The 17,997-nt window shown below is 56.4% G+C and overlaps 5 protein-coding genes across 5 annotated transcripts; 2 read left to right on the forward strand and 3 right to left on the reverse strand.

The window, feature by feature from the left end:
* Positions 1-829: 829 nt before the first annotated feature.
* GLOTRDRAFT_137358 (uncharacterized protein) lies at positions 830-4,644 on the reverse strand (the record flags this gene model as incomplete). The annotated part of the gene is made up of 13 exons (XM_007865866.1): positions 830-1,189; positions 1,240-1,346; positions 1,408-1,531; positions 1,583-1,626; positions 1,686-1,739; positions 1,803-2,077; positions 2,131-2,541; positions 2,745-3,009; positions 3,102-3,134; positions 3,201-3,406; positions 3,536-3,902; positions 3,972-4,431; positions 4,506-4,644. The coding sequence occupies 13 exons, from the start codon at positions 4,642-4,644 to the stop codon at positions 1,074-1,076; spliced, it is 2,601 nt and encodes an 866-aa protein (XP_007864057.1). The 3' UTR covers positions 830-1,073.
* A 2,081-nt stretch (positions 4,645-6,725) lies between these two features.
* On the forward strand, positions 6,726-7,606 carry GLOTRDRAFT_137359 (uncharacterized protein; the record flags this gene model as incomplete). Its single annotated transcript, XM_007865867.1, has 5 exons — positions 6,726-6,779; positions 6,844-6,899; positions 6,956-7,039; positions 7,104-7,419; positions 7,475-7,606. 5 exons carry the CDS (start codon positions 6,726-6,728, stop codon positions 7,604-7,606), a joined length of 642 nt encoding a protein of 213 aa, XP_007864058.1.
* A 4,836-nt stretch (positions 7,607-12,442) lies between these two features.
* Positions 12,443-13,591, reverse strand: GLOTRDRAFT_137360 (uncharacterized protein; the record flags this gene model as incomplete). Its single annotated transcript, XM_007865868.1, has 3 exons — positions 12,443-12,612; positions 12,664-13,344; positions 13,424-13,591. Coding segments are annotated over 3 exons (1,017 nt in total), but the record flags the coding sequence as incomplete, so codon positions are not given.
* Positions 13,592-14,465: 874 nt separating this feature from the next.
* On the forward strand, positions 14,466-15,212 carry GLOTRDRAFT_127257 (uncharacterized protein; the record flags this gene model as incomplete). Its single annotated transcript, XM_007865869.1, has 2 exons — positions 14,466-14,797; positions 14,861-15,212. 2 exons carry the CDS (start codon positions 14,466-14,468, stop codon positions 15,210-15,212), a joined length of 684 nt encoding a protein of 227 aa, XP_007864060.1.
* Positions 15,213-16,855: 1,643 nt separating this feature from the next.
* On the reverse strand, positions 16,856-17,565 carry GLOTRDRAFT_73326 (uncharacterized protein; the record flags this gene model as incomplete). The annotated part of the gene is made up of 5 exons (XM_007865870.1): positions 16,856-17,025; positions 17,079-17,085; positions 17,151-17,231; positions 17,289-17,376; positions 17,458-17,565. 5 exons carry the CDS (start codon positions 17,563-17,565, stop codon positions 16,989-16,991), a joined length of 321 nt encoding a protein of 106 aa, XP_007864061.1. The 3' UTR covers positions 16,856-16,988.
* Between the last annotated feature and the right edge of the window lie 432 nt (positions 17,566-17,997).

Raw genomic sequence — 17,997 nt, forward strand, 5'->3', positions numbered from 1 at the left:
AAGTCGTTACGGAGCTTCTAGAATCAATATTATAGTAGAAGTTAAATAATGTAAATTTCCTGAACTTGTGTCGGCGCGGGCGTATCAGCCATGGTATTGTGAGCGTGAGGCGGGAGTTGCCGAACCATTAGCACAGTTCAAACTCAGCTCAATATCATGAGTGACTTGTATACGGGGATTTCCTGCACAATAAAATCCAAAGATTTTGTTTGAGTACTCTAGCATGTTGTACCTATAGGATATACTAACCACAAAGCAGGCGCCATCTCATGGGGCATTGTGCACCCAGAGTTCCGGTCGCAGCCACCCTCGATATTGTGCGGGGTTCTAATCGTGGGAACCGCTCACTCTGCGTCTCGCGCAGGCGCACCATATACGACTTCAGCGTTTCAACTTGAGCGTGAACGACTACAAAATCCCCGGAGAGTAGTACTACTGTCATCAGAATGCCAATAGGTATTGTTTACTTGTAGCTACTTGAGACCTGCGGGTGCTAGTATCGTGAACCCGCCGGACACATTTACTTAGATACCCGGTCGAAGACCGGGAAGAAAAAATGAACTACACCTCAAAAATTGAAGGATCAGCACCCTAGGATACATCTCGTGCAACGTACGGGAGCAGCGAGAGGTTGTACAATGTATAACCCGCTCGCTAGGGAAGAAGCATGCTTTCAGCCACATGCAACCATATTTGGAGCGGCCACCCCTTGTTCTTTTTTCTTTTTCTTTTTCTTTTCTTTTTACTGCAGTGGTATCATTATCGAGCCGGTCATTGAAAGAAACAGCCCTGAAAGTCCCCATTGAGCGGGACGTCATCCATGCCATGTCATTGTCAAATGAGAATTCGAAGGTTATGATATTGAACCCGTCATGATGTCATACAGAAGTGAACAGTGTTAAGGTACGAAATAAGGTGAACGGATTAAATAAACATACAAACTGCGAGTCAGCGAAGAAGGCGAAAATCAATGATACAGCAGTAGGCTACAGCATGGGACAAATAAGCAAAGCAGTGGTATCGAGGGAATATCATGTCCCACGGAGTAGCAATGAAGAGGTGAGCTGTCCAGCCTATTGGCGTAGCATCGGCGGCAGGGAATAATGGGCCGGTAATGGGGGCGGGATACCCGCCGACGCGCAAGCTTCATCTAGACTGTCACGAAGATCATCGCATCTGCTCTTTTGGTCTGAAGACGACGTCAGCGATGCGCCATGTTTCTGGTCAGAAACCACTTACTAGGGCATGGCCATAGAGCGTTCAAGACGTCAAGGGGAACAAGGAAGGACTTGGCTAACTCCAGAGCATGCACTAGGCCTCGATCTCGACGCCAAAGGGAGAGGCACCTAATGCGGACAACGCAGATCAATGAGACAAACGGAGCGATGAATGCCATGGCCTACTCACGTAGAGATCTGGCTGGCAAACCAAGTGACGCAGAAGGGCCTTCTCGTCAGCAGCTGCCCTTCCGCCTCGCTGAGGTGGTGGATGGACGCCTTGACGCGCTTCGCCAACTGCTCCTGATAGTGCACTGCAGCAAATTGAGACGAAGGAAAGAACTGTCATCTACACAATCACTTACACCACTCCTCCGCATGTTTCCTGTTAAACATCGAATTTGAATCGCTATTCAGTCCTTGTAAGCTAAAATAACATAGGACAGGTGAGGTGTCGTTGGAACGTACATCTCAGAATATGGGACCAACCGGCGTAAATTATGAGTGACCGTCAACCGGGTACTGCAGGCACAACCATTCGCAATTAGCCAACGGCTGGAAAACACAAGAGGAGAAACAACGCACTTGTACACAAACTCTCTGCAGGCGTATATGAGCGCCGTGTCGACATTGCATGTATGTCGATCGATGGCCTGCGAGATCGCCTCCGCCTCGCCCCATGCTTGGATGGCGAATTCCGCCCTCTCCTCGTTCCTGATTGAGCTATCGCGGAGGATCTGGCAGCTATTCCACAGGAGCATGCTGCGGCTATGCAGCGCCCAAACCGACTCTTTCGGCGACTGGCCATTATGATGCGCCAGACTGCGACTTAGCATCTCGCCCGGGAAGAGCAGCTTATACTATTCCGCCCGCACGTTAGAGACTCATAGGGACAAGAGGAAGAAGAACCCACATTCGACGGATCCGCGAGGAACAAATTCGGCGGCTTCTCCTGCGTGAGCGCGCACTGCGCCACATAATCCGACACCAAGCCCAGCGCGCTCCAACACAGCCGCCTGCACTCCTCCCGCCTAATCTCGCTATCCGTCCACGCGGGGTCCCACGCGGGTGTCGACGACCACGTATACGCGAGCTGCTCCTCCTCGAGCAGCGGGCGGCACGAGCACTCCTTCGCCGCGGGGTAGCGCGTGGAGCGGTAGACGACCGGCACGCGCCCACGAGCGAACGTGGAGACATCGGGGTCGTGCGCGTCGATCGCGGTGAGGTTGAGCGTGCGGATGATGGAGTCGAGGAAGGAGAGCGAGGCGGACACGCCCTCGGGCGAGTAGTGCGGGTGCGCGGAGGTCTCGAAGATGGCGAGGAGCTACGCGCGCCGTGTTTGCAATTGAATCCAATCGCATCGATCGCGATCGACATCACCGCGATACACGACGCGCAATCAAATTCGCCACCGAAATCGAAATCGCGATCACAGTGCGATCAACCCGAAACGCAGGGTCGAGCAAAACATACCATCAACAATCAATGAGCACCCCGCCATCAAACGTCGCGAGAAACACCACTCACCAGCGCCGCCGCAGCCAAGCCCGAATCGACCCACTGGCTCGTCCACGAGCTCTCGAGGGCCGCCTGCGCCGCCTGGCGGAACCACAGCGCGCGCTGGCGCCCGCTCGCGCCGAGCTCGACCTCGCTGCTCTTGAGCAGCGTCGCGACCGCGAGCGCGGCGTACACGAGCGCGGGCTGCGTGCGCTCGCGCTCGGTAGGGTCGTTCAGCGCGCGCAGGAAGTTCGGCACGTTGATGAACGCGAGCAGGAGGTTCGTCGTGTTGAATCTGCGGGACGCACGGGGCGGGCGTGTCAGATATTACGCGAGCGGCGAAATGATTGTACGGGGAGGATTTGGGCTAGTGGACAGGGTACGCACAGGAACGCGAGATCTTCGTTGATGGCTTTGACCCTGCAATGTCCACGTGGGGTTCAGGTTAGGCTGGCTATCACATGACTTTAACGAGGGAATACCCACGATTGCTCCTGCGAGGGCGTGTACGTCGCGACGAGCTCGTCCCACCATGTCTTGCGCGGGTGCTGGTACTCGCCCGAGGGCGGGGAGAGCTTGACATCGCCCTGCGGCGAGCGGTGGACGTTCACGAGGCCCTTCTGGTCCTCGAGGACGTCGTACGCGGAGCCCCGCCGGTATGGCGTCGGGACGGAGCCGTAAGGCGTCGTCGACTGCACCATCAAACAATCATGTCAGATCAAACCAAATCAAAATCACGCGGGGGCACGTCAAAGTCCCCGCAGGAATCAGAGTTTGCGTGAATACGTGGGAGCTATCAGATAAGAGCGGCGGCGGCTGACCTTTGCGTGGTCGGGGTTCATACCCGGGAGGGGCAGCTCGAGGATGGACGTGGCCGTCGGGGGCGCGGGGGCCTGCAGGAGCGGGGCGTCGAGCATCGGCTTCTGGTTGGGCGAGCGCCGCCCGCCCGAAACGTTCTCCTTCACCTCGGGCGTCGCAGACTGCTCGCTGACCGTCCTCCTCTTCTTCTTATTCGCGCCGGGCGCGCCGTCGTCCGCGGCGCGCTTCTTGCACGAGCGCTGGCGCGTGCCGGGGTGCTTGTCCGGCCCGCGCCGCTTGGGCACCGCGTCGTACTCGCACTCGTTCCCGCGCTTGAGGCAGTTGTTGCACATCGGGCGCGTCGAGTCGCACCGGATCTTGCGCGCGCGGCTGGTGCGCCACACGACAAAGGGAAGCGCGATTAAGGGGACTGCTATACATAGACGACAAAGGACGTACCACTGCCGGCAGGCGATGACGGTCATGGAGCTCGGTTTGCGGGTCTCGCGCGACGCGGAGGTGCTGGGCGACGGCTCGTCGTTTCTGTACGACGGGGCAGGGAGCGGGCGCGCGGCGTCGGGGCTGGCGAGCGGGTGGATGGGCTTGTGGTACGAGCTGCTGTGCGGCTCGGGGAGGCGCCGGTCGTGGAAGCTGTAGGAGTAGTCCATGACGCCGGGGTTGGGGGGCGGGAGGCGCGGGAGGGAGCCGGGGCTGTTGAACATGAGGAGGGAGCGGTCGGGGGACGGCGGCTGGGGGCGGTGGGCGTGGCCGGCGTGCGGGCTGGCGGGGACGTCGAGGGCGCGGAGGAAGGGGTGGGCGGCGTCGGCGGCGATGCGGGCGGTGGGGAGGGCGTAGTGGCTGTCGTACGGCTGGGGGATGGTGGGGAGGGTCTCGGCGACGGCGGGGCCGTGATATCGGACTAGATCGGCGCGGGCGGGGGCGGGGCGGGGCGATGAGGAGGGGGACGCGGGCGGGCAGGGAGAAAGAACTCACTGTCTGGGTGGAAGGCGGAGTCGTAGATGGGGGAGTGGAGGCCGGAGCCGTCCTCGCTGGACTGGGGCCCCGAGTCGTCAAAGTGGGGGCCGGGGTGGGGGAACGGCGTGTAGAGGTCTGCGTTGGCGCTGGCGACCATGGCAGGCGGCGCGCGGAGACCACGGGCGGGCACGCGGCGGGGAGAGGGCAGACGCGACGGCCACGCGGCGAATTTGACGACGTTTATGAGGGCGGCTGCATGCACTCGCACACACTGTGATGGGCCGGGCCGCAGAGCAGAGTCACTCGAGAGGAGGTTGTGGACGCAGACTCTATAAATGCAGAAAATAGAGCGCACTCCCCGGCCGCGGCCCTGGGACGGGCGACTTCCTTCCGGAGAAATTGGAATGAGTGCGCAGAAAGAAAGAGCGTCGACGAGAACGTGACCAGCAGCCTTACCTAACTGCGCCAGTCCAAGTACTGGGTCCCCGGCCAGCTGCAGCGTCTTCGGAGCCGGCAGAACGCGTTCCTGGTAGTTATGTCCCCTCCGACACGTGCGCCGCCGGATCCCGTCCGCCTGCTTTTAATTTACGCCCCAATCCGGCAGCCCTTGGATACTTTTCCCCATCAGATAAACCTTGTTTGACCGATACTCTCACTTTCGACATATACAACGCGATAACATAACTACAAACATAACCTTCATATTCCTGTCGCCCTTTCCCCAAGCCTGTGTAGATAGCCGGTTCTCGCAACTCTAGATCCCCTTCTCTGTCTTCCGCGCATGCAGGTCGAGTGACCGCACGCTCCAGCCGCGGATCTCACAGCGTGCTACATAGTGTGGCGATAGCTTCCCGCTTTCGTCACCCTCGGGCGACGCTGCGCTCCATCCCTTATATCGCCTTCTCCCGAAGAAGCGTCCCAGACGCTGCCCATCCATTCTCTCTCCCAGGCAGGCCACTCCTCGCATACTTACTGTGCCTGGTGTATACCCGATCCAGCCGTGGCGCACCCTCCTCCTCGTACCCGGGAATAATCGCTTGGGGTTCGCCTCACTATCGCCCATCGCCCGGCCCCTTGCCTCATCCGGCCTGCATTTGATGGGCGCCGGCGTATGTGTGAGCGATCTGTGATCGCTCTCACCTCCCCTGCGCGCGGGAGAGTCTAAGCCCGCTCATGCCTTTTCTGCCAGCCCAAATGCACATCACCAACCGCCTGGGAGCTTGGCGCCGGCCGTGCTAGCCTTGTCTATCCACCCACTCGCCTACAGGCCGGTTTGATTGCAATCTGTTGCTCTCGTCGCGCCAGGATCCACTGCGGTCGCGAGGTGGCGTACACGCGTTCCTGGCCTTTCTATGCTCGCATTTATCCCGTACAACTCGCGTCCCGAGGCAACCATCCTCCACGCTCTCACGCGCCTGCCAACCGCCCACGCTCATCTCGCCCCTCCCCTTCCTCTTCCTCGCAGCATACACGTCAACGCTAATACTGTACGCATCCGAACCCGAACCCGAAGCCACCGCAATTCACTCGAGCTCATTCGCTTCCCCTGCAGTGGGAAAGGCCCCAGCACAGCACGCCCGGGCCCATTCCGCGTTCGTGATTAGCTTCAATCAGGCCGCGCGCGGGCGTCCTTGGCGTGCGCATGCGGTGCTGGACCGCGTCCATGGCAAGCAAGGGCCTGTTCATATCTCATCCTCCTTGCGCTGCTACATCCTGATGACGATGATCTGCCGCGCATGTGCCCCACTCCCTCGTCGCCCCTTCTCCCGCTCCCTTCTGTCACTGGTTTATTAACAATACCCAGCTGGTTGCTCGCAGGAAGGGAGAACAAGGAAGGGACCCGTATTGTATTGTATTAGACATATGCAGCCTAGTGACTCTGCCGTTCTCATGACGCCCTTGGGAAGAAAAGCGCACCACCCGGTCAGTAGACTCTAAACATCAAAATCAGATGATGTCTGCAGAACCCCTCCGTGCACACATATCGTTCCCATCCTTCCTCGCAATGCCACCTGAGATCGAAATCATTTTGAGTATTTGTATCGTCACTGACAAGGACAGACCCCGATATGGCGGTACCGCCGGTACGCCCGGCGACTTGTCTGCAACGCCGGACTGCCCCCGGCCGCGGCTCGGGATCTCCATCCGCCCGCCCGTCCGTCCGTCCGTCCGTCTTTGCACTGCACGCAAAAGCCTGCAGCCTTGCTTTATGAACTGCCCGCCCGGCGAGCTATTTTGATGTCCTCGTTCTTCAGCGCCGTCTTTGCCTGCTGCTTGCGCGCAAAGAGTCCCGTACGTGCTTTCAGCGCTCGCTGCGGTGTGTGGGCGGGAGAAGGTTGACTGGCTGACGGAATAGGACCGCGAGCCGGACGAGAGGACGCACCTCATACCGGCTGCTCAGGATGCCGATGTGTACGTCCCCCTGCTCTGCATACTTACTCCGAAGTAGAGTGTTCACGGGACTGCAGCACACCCCCGCGCCCCCACGTCGCCGTCGTCGACCCGCAGAAGATGAAAGAGCGGCTCGGGACGATCGTGCGCTCCAAAGAGGGGTACGCTCACCGCCCCTCCCTCCCCTCCCCCTTCCATCCCACTCACCCCACCCAAAACCCGCAGGAAAATGGTCAACGTGCACGCGCAAGCGCCCTTCAACGTGCACAACCGCGCGCTGCCCACCGCGCAGTCGTCCACCTCGCGCTCCACCCGGTACCCCTCGCCGCAGCCGTCCGTGCAGACGAGCATGTCCGCGGGGGAGGAGGAAGCAGCGCCCGCGCCGAGTGTGAGTGTGAATGTGCGGCTCGCGGGGCCGGTGAGTCGCGGACGACCCGGGAGCAGGAGTCGGTTGGGGCGGTTTGGCGAGGAGCGGGGTGGGGGCGGCGGGCAGGTGGATGAGGACGAGGGCGAGGGGAGGGAGGAGGGGGATGGCGTGCAGGTACGCTTGGGTCCGTTCGTTTCCGGGGTGTATGGGTGGCTGAGTGTGTTTCCAGGCTCCGACGCCGGAGCCTGAGCAGGAAGCTGGACATGAACAAGAACGCGAGCAGCCCAAGCCCACCCGCTCCATCCGGCGCGACTTCAAGATCAAGACGACCAGTGCCCTGGCGCGCAGCTGGGGCGACTGATCGCGATAATCCGACTTGCTTGAACCTGCCGCCTTGTTCCCGCCCTGCGGCTCAATGCAGTACCGCATCCGAATCTACTCACACTGTAAGCAGTGTCATCTGCCATCTATCCGACTAACGCGGACTCGATATCCACGCTCCCTAACGACTACGCCCCGCACGCTCCTTGACGTCTCCTCTCCTCCCTTTCTCCCGCGGCCGGTTCTAGTTCTCGGACCCAAGGACTACTCATACCCCTACCTTCACATTTAGCCCAATCATGGACCCATTTCTTCCGCCACTACCCTACGGATCGTACTGTATCATAGACAGGAGTTATATATGTCCCGCCTTATTCCACGCACCACCCCTCCTCAGCGATCACCTTTACCTTACATCCCCCTTCCCGGAGTTGTCTGACTTACCCACTGCTGTATCACGTAGGCAGGTCTGGAAATTTCTATGGACTACGCCGTTCCTTTGAGCCAATCGTCCTAATTTTCCTTGCCTCTCGTGCTACGTATCTGATAAGTACCTACGTAGCACACCGGACGACAGGACATATTAAAACCCAGGCAGGTCCGGCCGGCCTACGAGGCATAAATCCTCTAAAGCCACCTTAAGTCAACTCTATCGACGCTGTCGTAAATTTAAAAGCGGGGCAAGAGATCCCGACGCCGAGTGGGGGCGGCTGCAGTTACCAGTGGGGTTCACGCTGGAGAATACAGAAGAAGACCGGGGTATAGGGGCCGAGGGCGCGTCAGGAGAGGACGGTACAGACCCCGGGTGCGCGCAGGGCTGGTTGCGACCAGGAGTTGGTGGTCGGGGCGGGAAACACGGGCGGGGCGCCTCGGACGCCGCACAAAAACCGTCGAATCGCCCTCTCCCGCTGAGGCCCTCGTTCGAACCATCGCATCCCAGAACACGCCTATTTCGAGCAGCACGCCGGCCATGATGCGCGATCGCCCGCGCGTTTGGCGGTACCGCAGCCGCCGCCCGCGTCGCGGGTGCAGTCTGCGCGCTCCTAACCCGAGGACACGTCCTGGACGCAGATCGGGCGCGAGAGGGTGATCCGAGAGAGATAGCGTTACTCAGAGAATGTTGGACGGCGAGATCTGGCGTGTTGGGTGGGGCGGATCAGGTCGCGCGCTGTCCCGCTGAGGACTTGGGAGATCAGATAGAATAGAAGTGTGTTGAGGTTCGGGAGCGGTGCTGGGAAAGGAGGAGTATCTGGAGTTTTCGACGCGGTAGTATTCGGTTGTGAGTGAGCGTCGATGTCGGGGAGAGTCGGGAGGCCTAATAATACCTGGTGTATATTGGTGGCCACGAAGAGCACTCAAAATATAGAGTAAGTGAAGAGTTTTGTTGACGGAACGCACCCGGAACGACATCCTACGTATGCATCTGCACGCAGACAAATTCACTATAAATATCCTGGGAATTGCGCGAGCATACCTGAATTATAGTGCTACCAAAGATTCAGAAGACGTAGGCCATCTTTGGATAGTCCAGGTTTAGTATCGTACGGCCCCCTTCGAAGCAGCGTGTGTTCTGAGGATGAAGCGTCGGTGCTTCTGGGATTAGCGTTTCCTTAACCTACTGATCGGAACCCCGCGCGCGCGGTGGAGGCAGCGTTCTATAGGGTCAAGGGGAGCGTTCAAGGGCTATCAGTTACGAGAGACACTTGGCTCAGAATCTTGGTTCTCGTACGCAGTGACATTCCTTTTGTCAGAGGACGAAGTGATCCAGCGCTTGAGTATTTTTAGGTCGGGAACCGCTGGATGTTCCAGAGCGATGACGTCCAGGCGTCTCAGTAAATCGTACGAGCTACCGAGCGCGTATGAGCTTGTGGGGTACTCCAACTTGAAACTTGAAGAACGTATAGCTTGAAAGAGTCATAGAGTTATTCTGTTCGCCGTAAGACGGAATGGTCGGTCTCGACGCTTCAAGTTGAAGCGGAACGCCGCCACTCACTGTGATATTTCTGCACCTTTGCACCTGAGTCCCTTATGTCAGAACTCCCTACAAGGCAAGAATATCCAAGTGCTTTCCGTATGGAGCGCAGTAGATCAACTAAGAAATCGCACTGGTGCAAGAACGCGGATTGACTGTCAATGATGAGATGTCCGGATGTCACAATAGTACAGGGTACAATGTATGTGACGGGCTTTGCCGAAGGTATTGATTGATGTCTTCGAAATCGCTGCCACACTGACGCTCATGAGCTAGGATGGATGACTCCGTAGGCTCGTTCTCTTATGCTGTGACTTTGAGACAGGCTGGGCGTATAATCATATGTTTCTCACTTACCTTCTGCCTTCTGCGAACGTCGGACGGACCTAAAACGTAGGATGGTTGCATGCCAGCCCGGAGTTATCTGACTTCCGTCTGTAGTATGTAAGTTATCCATTGCAAGTTCTCGAATAACCTCAGACATTTCAGAACGTGCCTTCAATTATTTTCCATAATAATTTACCTCGTCAGACACCATCGATAAGAACATTAGCATCTTTCTGGACGGTTCAAGTCTGCTGCCTTCTACAAAGTCACGCGACAGAGTAAATCATTCGAGGTAGGTGAGCGACGGGATGTAGGCTCCTGTGGGCGCCACATACCGCCATCCGTCTCTGACTAGCTGGTTCTGGAGGACCTTCGTCCAACTTCGGAACTACTACCACCGACCGCCCAAAATAAACCACTGCGCAATATTGCAAGGGCAAGAAGACTACTGCACAAGTCCGTCCAGGTGTCTGGTATACTGTACCGCCGGAGCCGTCTCTTCTTTTTTCTGTCCTATTCCTGAGGCCGTATTCCCTTCTTCGCCCGGAACGACCGATCGACTTCCAAATCAACTTGATGGTGCTCAAATGGCTTGAAGATAATGTAACGCCGCTGAATGGCCGTTATCGCACCTGGCCATGCACGTATCGCTAGCCAATCTCGCGACTCAATCAAGTCTGCTATGGACTTAACGGAAGGTTTACGCAGGAACACGAAACGATCACCAGATCGCTCGCCTTCCCCTGGTAATTAATGCGCGGACGGCAGAAGCGGGATGTGTTCCTTGACAAACAGGTTCTGGCGCGATTGTTGATAGCTTTCCCTGACTTTGGGCCGATCGTTGAACAAGTCTGCAAGATAATATAATATATACGCAGGAACTAATGTAATGGTGCTGGGCAGGCACAGCCTCCCATCCGTCCCGGTACGTGGCTCGGGCTGATGTGCTTCTACACGAAGGTGAGGTGTCCACCCCTCCATATGATCGCAAGCGCTTCGAAGGATCTTCATCTACTATTGTGGTGCGTGCTAAATATGCCGCACGCCAGTGGCTGGCCGAGGGACAGGATAGCGAAGTCAATCATTTCACGTCAGATGTAACCTCGTCGGTTCTAAGGGCTCCGCGGCGGCATCCTTCAACTATCTCAACTACCTGACACGGACATATTGGGTGGAATAGGCAGCGCCTCGTTCTTGCATTGACGGCGTTGCATTATATTGTGAGCGACGGCAGACGGCGTCCGTACTATAAGAGGCACGCATATATTCATTCATCCCCATAAACCCTCCGCTGGCGAGACGTTCTCCAGGAATCCGATTATTCCTTGTGACAGCATAGCCTGTGGTCCAATCTCTCTGCCATCTCTGAGTACGCGATATGCAAACACCCCAAGATTATTTTCGGGCTGACACAAGGAGCTACGCAACGAGACCTGAACCATGCTGGTATAATCCTCCCATAAACTTGGCCAGCAGCGGGATGAGCAGCAACTCACCAGTGTCGCGCAGTAGTGTACACTATGACGTGTATCACATGCTCCTTCTTGCCAGAGAAACTCAAAGCGAACTCTATACGCTCGGACGTGCCAGCGGCGCTTCTCCTCCGTCCTCACCAAACGGCGGAGCCGCCATTGGCCGTGCGGCAGCTGTAGAACGCATCGAGACGGGAGGAACGACGATCGTGCAGAATCGATCTCGCTCGGACGAGCTGGATGCATCAGTGGCGTTCTATCAACTTGGTCTTCCTCGACCAGGCAGCCAATGAGCGGTGAATAATTTCTATACAGCTAATACCCCCGTGGCGGTCCTGCGTAGCCATATGTGTGGTCCGGAAGGTTGCACGATGCTGCCACCTCCAGACCTGGCGAGATGAGAAGCAATTTGTAGAGCACGGGTACCGCTCACGGTCAACTATCTGCCCAGGGCCAAGCGCAAGAACAAAGGGTGGGCCGAAGGCCAACAATCACGAGGACGGACGGATTTAAATTCAACGCCGGATTGCATGTCTGCAAGGGCTTGGTGCTTGTCCAAGCCTGCGTGATAGTTTAGTACGTCTCTGGGACCATGCCTATGATACAGCGAGAATACTATGTGATATGCGATGCAATGCTTATGCAAGGTAGACGCCGAACTTGTGAGAGCAAGATGACAGACAATCCGATTCAAGTAACCATCCGCAATCAATGATCCTCAATACCCAGCCCCAACCCACTGATACCAACTGTGCGCTTCTCCCCCAATGAATGCACAGACACGGGAGACGCACTGCGCACGTCCGCCCAGGGACTGTCCGCGCCCGAGCCTGGTAGGTCCGGGTACATCGAGAACGAGGGATACGAGGCGTACGAGGGTGCACTGGACTCCGAAGTTTCTGGCGGGGATACATCGGAGCTCGCGTCTTCGTATTCAGAATTGCTCGATGACGAGGGTGCATGCTCCGGCATAGACGGCTTCTCTTCCTGCGGGCGTTCCCCTCCATTTCCGAGGAACACCGCTGAATCGACTGACTTCCTTGCCGAAGACGCGCTAGACCGCCGCGACTTGACGGCCACCGCCGATGCAGACCGCCTGTGGCCCCCCGCATCGCTCGCGGGTGTCTGCGGCCGCGAGGCGCTCCGGAGCTCGCCATTTTCTCGTTCGAGCAAGCGCAGAGCTTCCTTGAGCGCGGTCTTCTCCGCGAGGGTCTGCTTGAGCTCTTCTTCGGTCTCGGCGCGTTTGATGCGCTCGGACGCTACCATCTTGTTTGCCTGGAGGAAGGACGGGTTAGGAGTAGTTGATACCAATGAATGTGGACCTACTTCTTCGAATAAGGCTTGACTGAGCGACTCCAACTCGCCCTCCAACCGCTCCTTCTCTTCCGAAACGCTATTACGCTTCGTCCGCTCCTGATCGAGCTCCTTCTTGACCTCATCGAGCTGCTTAGATACAATCTCCAGCTTGTGCTTCATCTCTGCAAACTCCTTTGCGGAGGGTGCCGGGATGAGCGAGGGTAATGACGCGGAAGCGAGATGGGAGGGCTGAGGTGATGGATTGGGGGCAGGGGAGAGGGGGGAGGATGGCATCACGCTCGACTGCGAGCGCGTGAGCGTCTTCGTTCCAGGCGACAGCGCCCGCTGCTGCGTCGCGTTACCTGACCCGCTGCCAAAGCGGAACTTGAAGAATCGGCTGTCGGACGTGCCGTTCGCGCTCGGCGGCGGCATCACGGGCGAGGTCGGGCTGCTCTCTGCCTGTGGGTGCGGGCTGTCCAGGTGCATCTCGTCGCCGCTCGTGCGCGACTCCTCTGAGATCCGCCGCCGGTTCTCCTCCTCGCGCGCGCTCCACCGCTTCCACCCGACGTCCTGCCCGCGGCCTGGGTTCCGCTTCAGCGCGTCCTCAAGCATCTCATTGTTCGAGAGCGCCAGCTGGAGGTTAGACTTGGCTAGCGTAAGCTCTGTCTGGAGATCCGTTTGTGTCTGGTAGGCTTCTTTTAGCAGCGAAGTCTGGGAAGATTCCGCAGGTTTCGGATGACCAGTGAAGGGTATCAGAAACGTAGAGATAGAACATCGTAGACGTACATACCAGCTCCTCGATACGGCTCATGGTCTTCTGCAGGGCGTACTTCAAGTCCTCCTCCTGCCCGTGCGAGTGGACTCTGCGGGCATCCCGCAAGTCGTCATCGATGGCATTGAACAGGGAGCTCTTGCTGGCCAGCAGCGAGTCCGTTCTTTTCGGAAGAGCGCGCGCCATCGTCGTCGCTGGCAATGGCGGCGGTGCAAAGTGCAGCATGCCTTTCAGCTCACGCCAATATTATCCCACTGGCAGAAGAGAGACGCTGTTAATTAAGCTGCTACGTAGCCACAACTCGCGATGTCGAGTAAAGTCGGAGCGAAGCGTACCCGTCGAAGCATCCTAAATTGCGATAAGTAATAGCTACTGGGAAGTGCGGACTTCACGTCGGCATCTCTGCCCCTGCTCTGGCTGCTTGCAACCAGGTCTAGCTGGTCATCGAGGTCGATGTTACGCTGCTGCTCTTACATTTGTCTTGGCCTAAAGCGCTGCAGTGTATCATAGTGGTGGCTGCGTTCGGCCGATGCCGGTAGGATGGGAAAATGCATTTGGAGGTCCCAGAAACCCCTGCAGAGCAGGGGCATAGTCTCCCTTGCAGCTGCAATTGCCCGTGGCTCTGCCTCTGATCCAATCAACATCCAATGATCCATGCGGTGGCATTCGACTTTGGATAGCGATGATGCTCTTCTCATACCACCTGCGAAGGTCCAAGTCAACTTAACGGTTTGCGAGGTTCTGGCGACATACAAAGAAAACTTCGCACTGTTACACAGCAACAACGCAGATGTGCACAATGTGAGGTGTAAGGCACATTGAGCTGCCGTGCACCCAGCGCTGTGGATATTTGAGTTGTTGCTGTGTCAACGCTGCGTTGTCCGGCAAGCGTGCCGTAATTGTCTATGCTGCCGTGCACCCTGTCCATCAAACATTGCCTATGTCTAGTTTGACGCTCCGAGATCACCTTTTTGTGTACTGACATTGCTACAGGTCCCCGCCCGCAGTTTTATACGTGGCCCCTCCGACACATTTCTCGACGCCTGATGTCCCCGGACCAATGTCCCAGCCCGAGCTCGTTCTGACCGCAGATATCCTTTGGGTCGTCCTTAATGATCTCTCTGAGCGAATTCTACGGGTGTTTGGGTGCCCGATCAAGCTCGTCGTCCATGGAGGCATTGTAATGGTCTTGCACCCGAAGCTGAAGTGTCGAGCGTTCACTCGAGATGTAGACTACATCTACAGGGCTTTCGAAACTAAGATGGTTTCTCGCGGCATATATGACGCCGGTACAAAGCTTGAGGAATGTATAGATTCGACCGGGAGGAAATATGGCTTGGGTACGCGCTGGATGAATGCAGACCCGGATATCGCGCTCCCTATGGCTCAGACGTAAGTCGAGTCGTCTATAGCACGTGAGTCATCACGCTAAAGATATAGTTCTGGTCAACCCAGTCGCTCAGGCGAAGTCTACGATCCGCTCTACACCTCGGCGATGTCTGCGTCAAACCTCTCACGCAATATCATATTCTCTTCTCCAGGACTGACTCTGATCGCAGTCTCGTGGCCATGGGCCGTTGCTTTGAAGCTTGTGCGATACCAGAAGGACGACCCGAATGACATCGCGGCCATTCTCCGCTTGGGACGGCGGGAGAATGGAACGCTTTGGACGCGAGCGACGCTAGAGGCGTGGCTCCACCTAAAGTGCTGGCCAATGAGCTACCACGCATATCTGCCATGGCAGGTGGATCTGGCACGAGACCGCATGAGACACGCTATCCAGCTTGCGCGTGCTTACGGATGGTAACGAAGTAATGATTGCTTGGACGACTTCAGGGTGTGGGTGTGCCATCATGTTTCGAGACTTGAGCCAGTAACTGATACGATTAGACACATACAGATCGGACTACTGCGAATGGACTCTTATTTGTAGCTACTTCACTTAGCTACAGCTCAGATGCGCGGACTGCTGTCGTTGTCCTTGAAGCGTCCACCGAATCAATTGTTGCTTGCGCTTTGACCAAGAGCCACTCTTACCGTCCAAGAGCCACTACGCTTCCATGTAACCTGCTAATCCGAGTAAGTGGCGTTCGTATACTCTGCATCAGGAGGCTCTCGCGCTTTGACTATCAATTTGGTTAAGTACGGGTTCCGTTACGACAATGGCATCCACACTTCAGCTCCTCATCAAGCAAATCCGACATCAAGATGGCACACATGAATGAAGAGTGCGAAGTCTGTCATTGGAATATGCGGAACCAAGTTATACGGGCGCAGCACAGGACGCGACACTCGCGAAAAAAGAAGTAAGTCATTGCCATACGTACGGCGCTCAGGCAGACTCTGATATGCCACTCCGTTCAGCTTTTTCACGTGTTTCAAGTGCAGCTTCTGGTCCTTCGATGCCCAGAAGATGTTAGACCACCGATGCAATGCGTGAGTCTGTCCTTCCTAAGCTCGCTCCATCAGTGAGTCTCATGTCTGCCTCTTGTATGTCTCGAACAGCTCCAGATGGTCATGCGACGACTGTGGTATGAAAACGGGACTCTACAAGGAGTACGAAGCGCACCTGTGCCATGCACGAAACCAGAACCCAGTCGAACAGAGTGGCTATACTGCCAATGAGGCGCAACACGACGAGGCGCAGGATCGGCGTGAGGTTCAACATGGTCAGCCTGCGGTCCTGGGACCGTCGGTCCACGCTAGGGAACCAGCCTCTGGTCCCGTTCGCCCCGCCTTCTGCAGTCGGATCTCGCAGTCATATAGGCCACTACGGCCCTACCCGCCCACGGCGACGGTTGTCCCCGCTGCTACCATTCGTTCGGCTACACGTTCACAACTTCCTGCTGCACCTACTGGTTACGCATCTCCGCTAGGCTTGTATCATACTACTTCGTCGAACTGGAATGCGCGGGCACCTGGTATCCCTACAACCGCTCCTGTAGTCTCCCCACGTGCACTAATTCCAAGGACTACCATCCCCGTAGTCCATGTATTCTGGCGCCCATACGCCATCCGCACTGCTCAAACCAGCCAACCGTACCACCAAGACGCTACTTTTGTCTCGCCTGCAGGTCGCTTTTTCCCTCCTCAAGCTGCACCTACGGGAGATAATTTCGTCGTAACAGATCTTCCGAACAGGTCGCAGCCGACGGCATCCGCCGCTCAGCAAAGAGTGAGAGCCTGGATACACCAGCAGGAAGTGTTAAACCTGCAGGGTAATCGTACTATTTGAACCCGGCGCTCTCACTGCTGCCCTGCGACAAGCCCTTGGATGACGAACTCATGTTATATGCTTACCTCATATGCCCATGCTTCATGTTTTTATGCCTCTCGTTTACCATACTCCTCCCCTCGTATGCTTCTTAAATTGGACTCAGCTATACCCCGCCCTCTATACATATGCCTCTCCGTTGTATATCGTACCGAATGGACGTCCATAATAGACTTCACCATGCCCCAGATGACTGATCCACAGCCTGACAATCCTCAGTACTATCCTGGGGATTCTTCCTTATTGGTTTGGAGACATGTAGGGGATAGAAAGGTATGCGATTGCAGCATTTCGAAAATATGACCACACTCAGTCCTCTCGGCGAACAGCACCGCAAGCTGTGCATCTAGCAATCATCTCAGTGTTGGCACGACTTACACATCTATTATTGACACGCACTTGTAAACTGCCATTCAATAAGCGCGAAGACGGACATATCAGTAACCGCTGGAATAACAAGAGGCAACCTACACGTAGTCATCGGTTCGTCTGCGGACCGGATTTGAATCTGAGAGAAATATGCCTCGTTGTTCCCGCACTTCTCGCAGAACGCTGATGCAAATTGATTGTCATGATCCAGCGGGTGGATACCGTCGAACTATAACCCACCGGCGATCTTGGATTGTCCGATCATCTCCTCTGTCGCATCTCTAGTATCATCCATCTTCTTCCTTTCAAGTTTAGTTCTGGATGTGATCTACGGCGGGAGTAGATGTGTCAGTTATTGTTGATGACAAGCCGGATTTCTACACCAGAAGGGCGTCATGCAAGTGCATACCTGCTTGGTAATGGGGAATTGGTAGGGACACGTCTGGCAGACCCACGTATTAGAGCCATCTTCGTCAGAGACGATTAGGAGGTTAGCGCAAGTTGGACAGAAGAGCATCGTTACCGCGTGTAACTCCTAGAATTTGCCCCGTGTGAGGCCAAAGATATAGTCTCAACCGCCTTGCTTAGGGTAGACGCTAATGTTGGGGACCCACATAAGTTCGGGCGGAGAGCTGGATTCGTACTTGAGCTATAGCTAGATACGACCCCTATATAGGAATGCCAACAGATCAGCTAACTCGACTGCACCCTGTTCTGTTCGTGTTGTACTCGGGCTAGATGCTGGCGCCTCAGCCATCCCATCGACGATTGTGGCTTTTATTTGTTGGTGGAAAATTGCGAGGCCGACTCTTCAACTCATTTCACTCAGACTTGGATGCGACATGAAATCGACATCAACAGGAGCCCTTCCAGGAATCTCAGTGGGATGCTTATTGGCCCTCACCTTCACGTTGCGTGGGGGGATATAGTAATTCTCAGTCTATGGGTA

The sequence above is a fragment of the Gloeophyllum trabeum genome (genome assembly GCF_000344685.1).
Source record: "Gloeophyllum trabeum ATCC 11539 unplaced genomic scaffold GLOTRscaffold_00004, whole genome shotgun sequence".
Lineage (NCBI taxonomy): Eukaryota > Fungi > Basidiomycota > Agaricomycetes > Gloeophyllales > Gloeophyllaceae > Gloeophyllum > Gloeophyllum trabeum.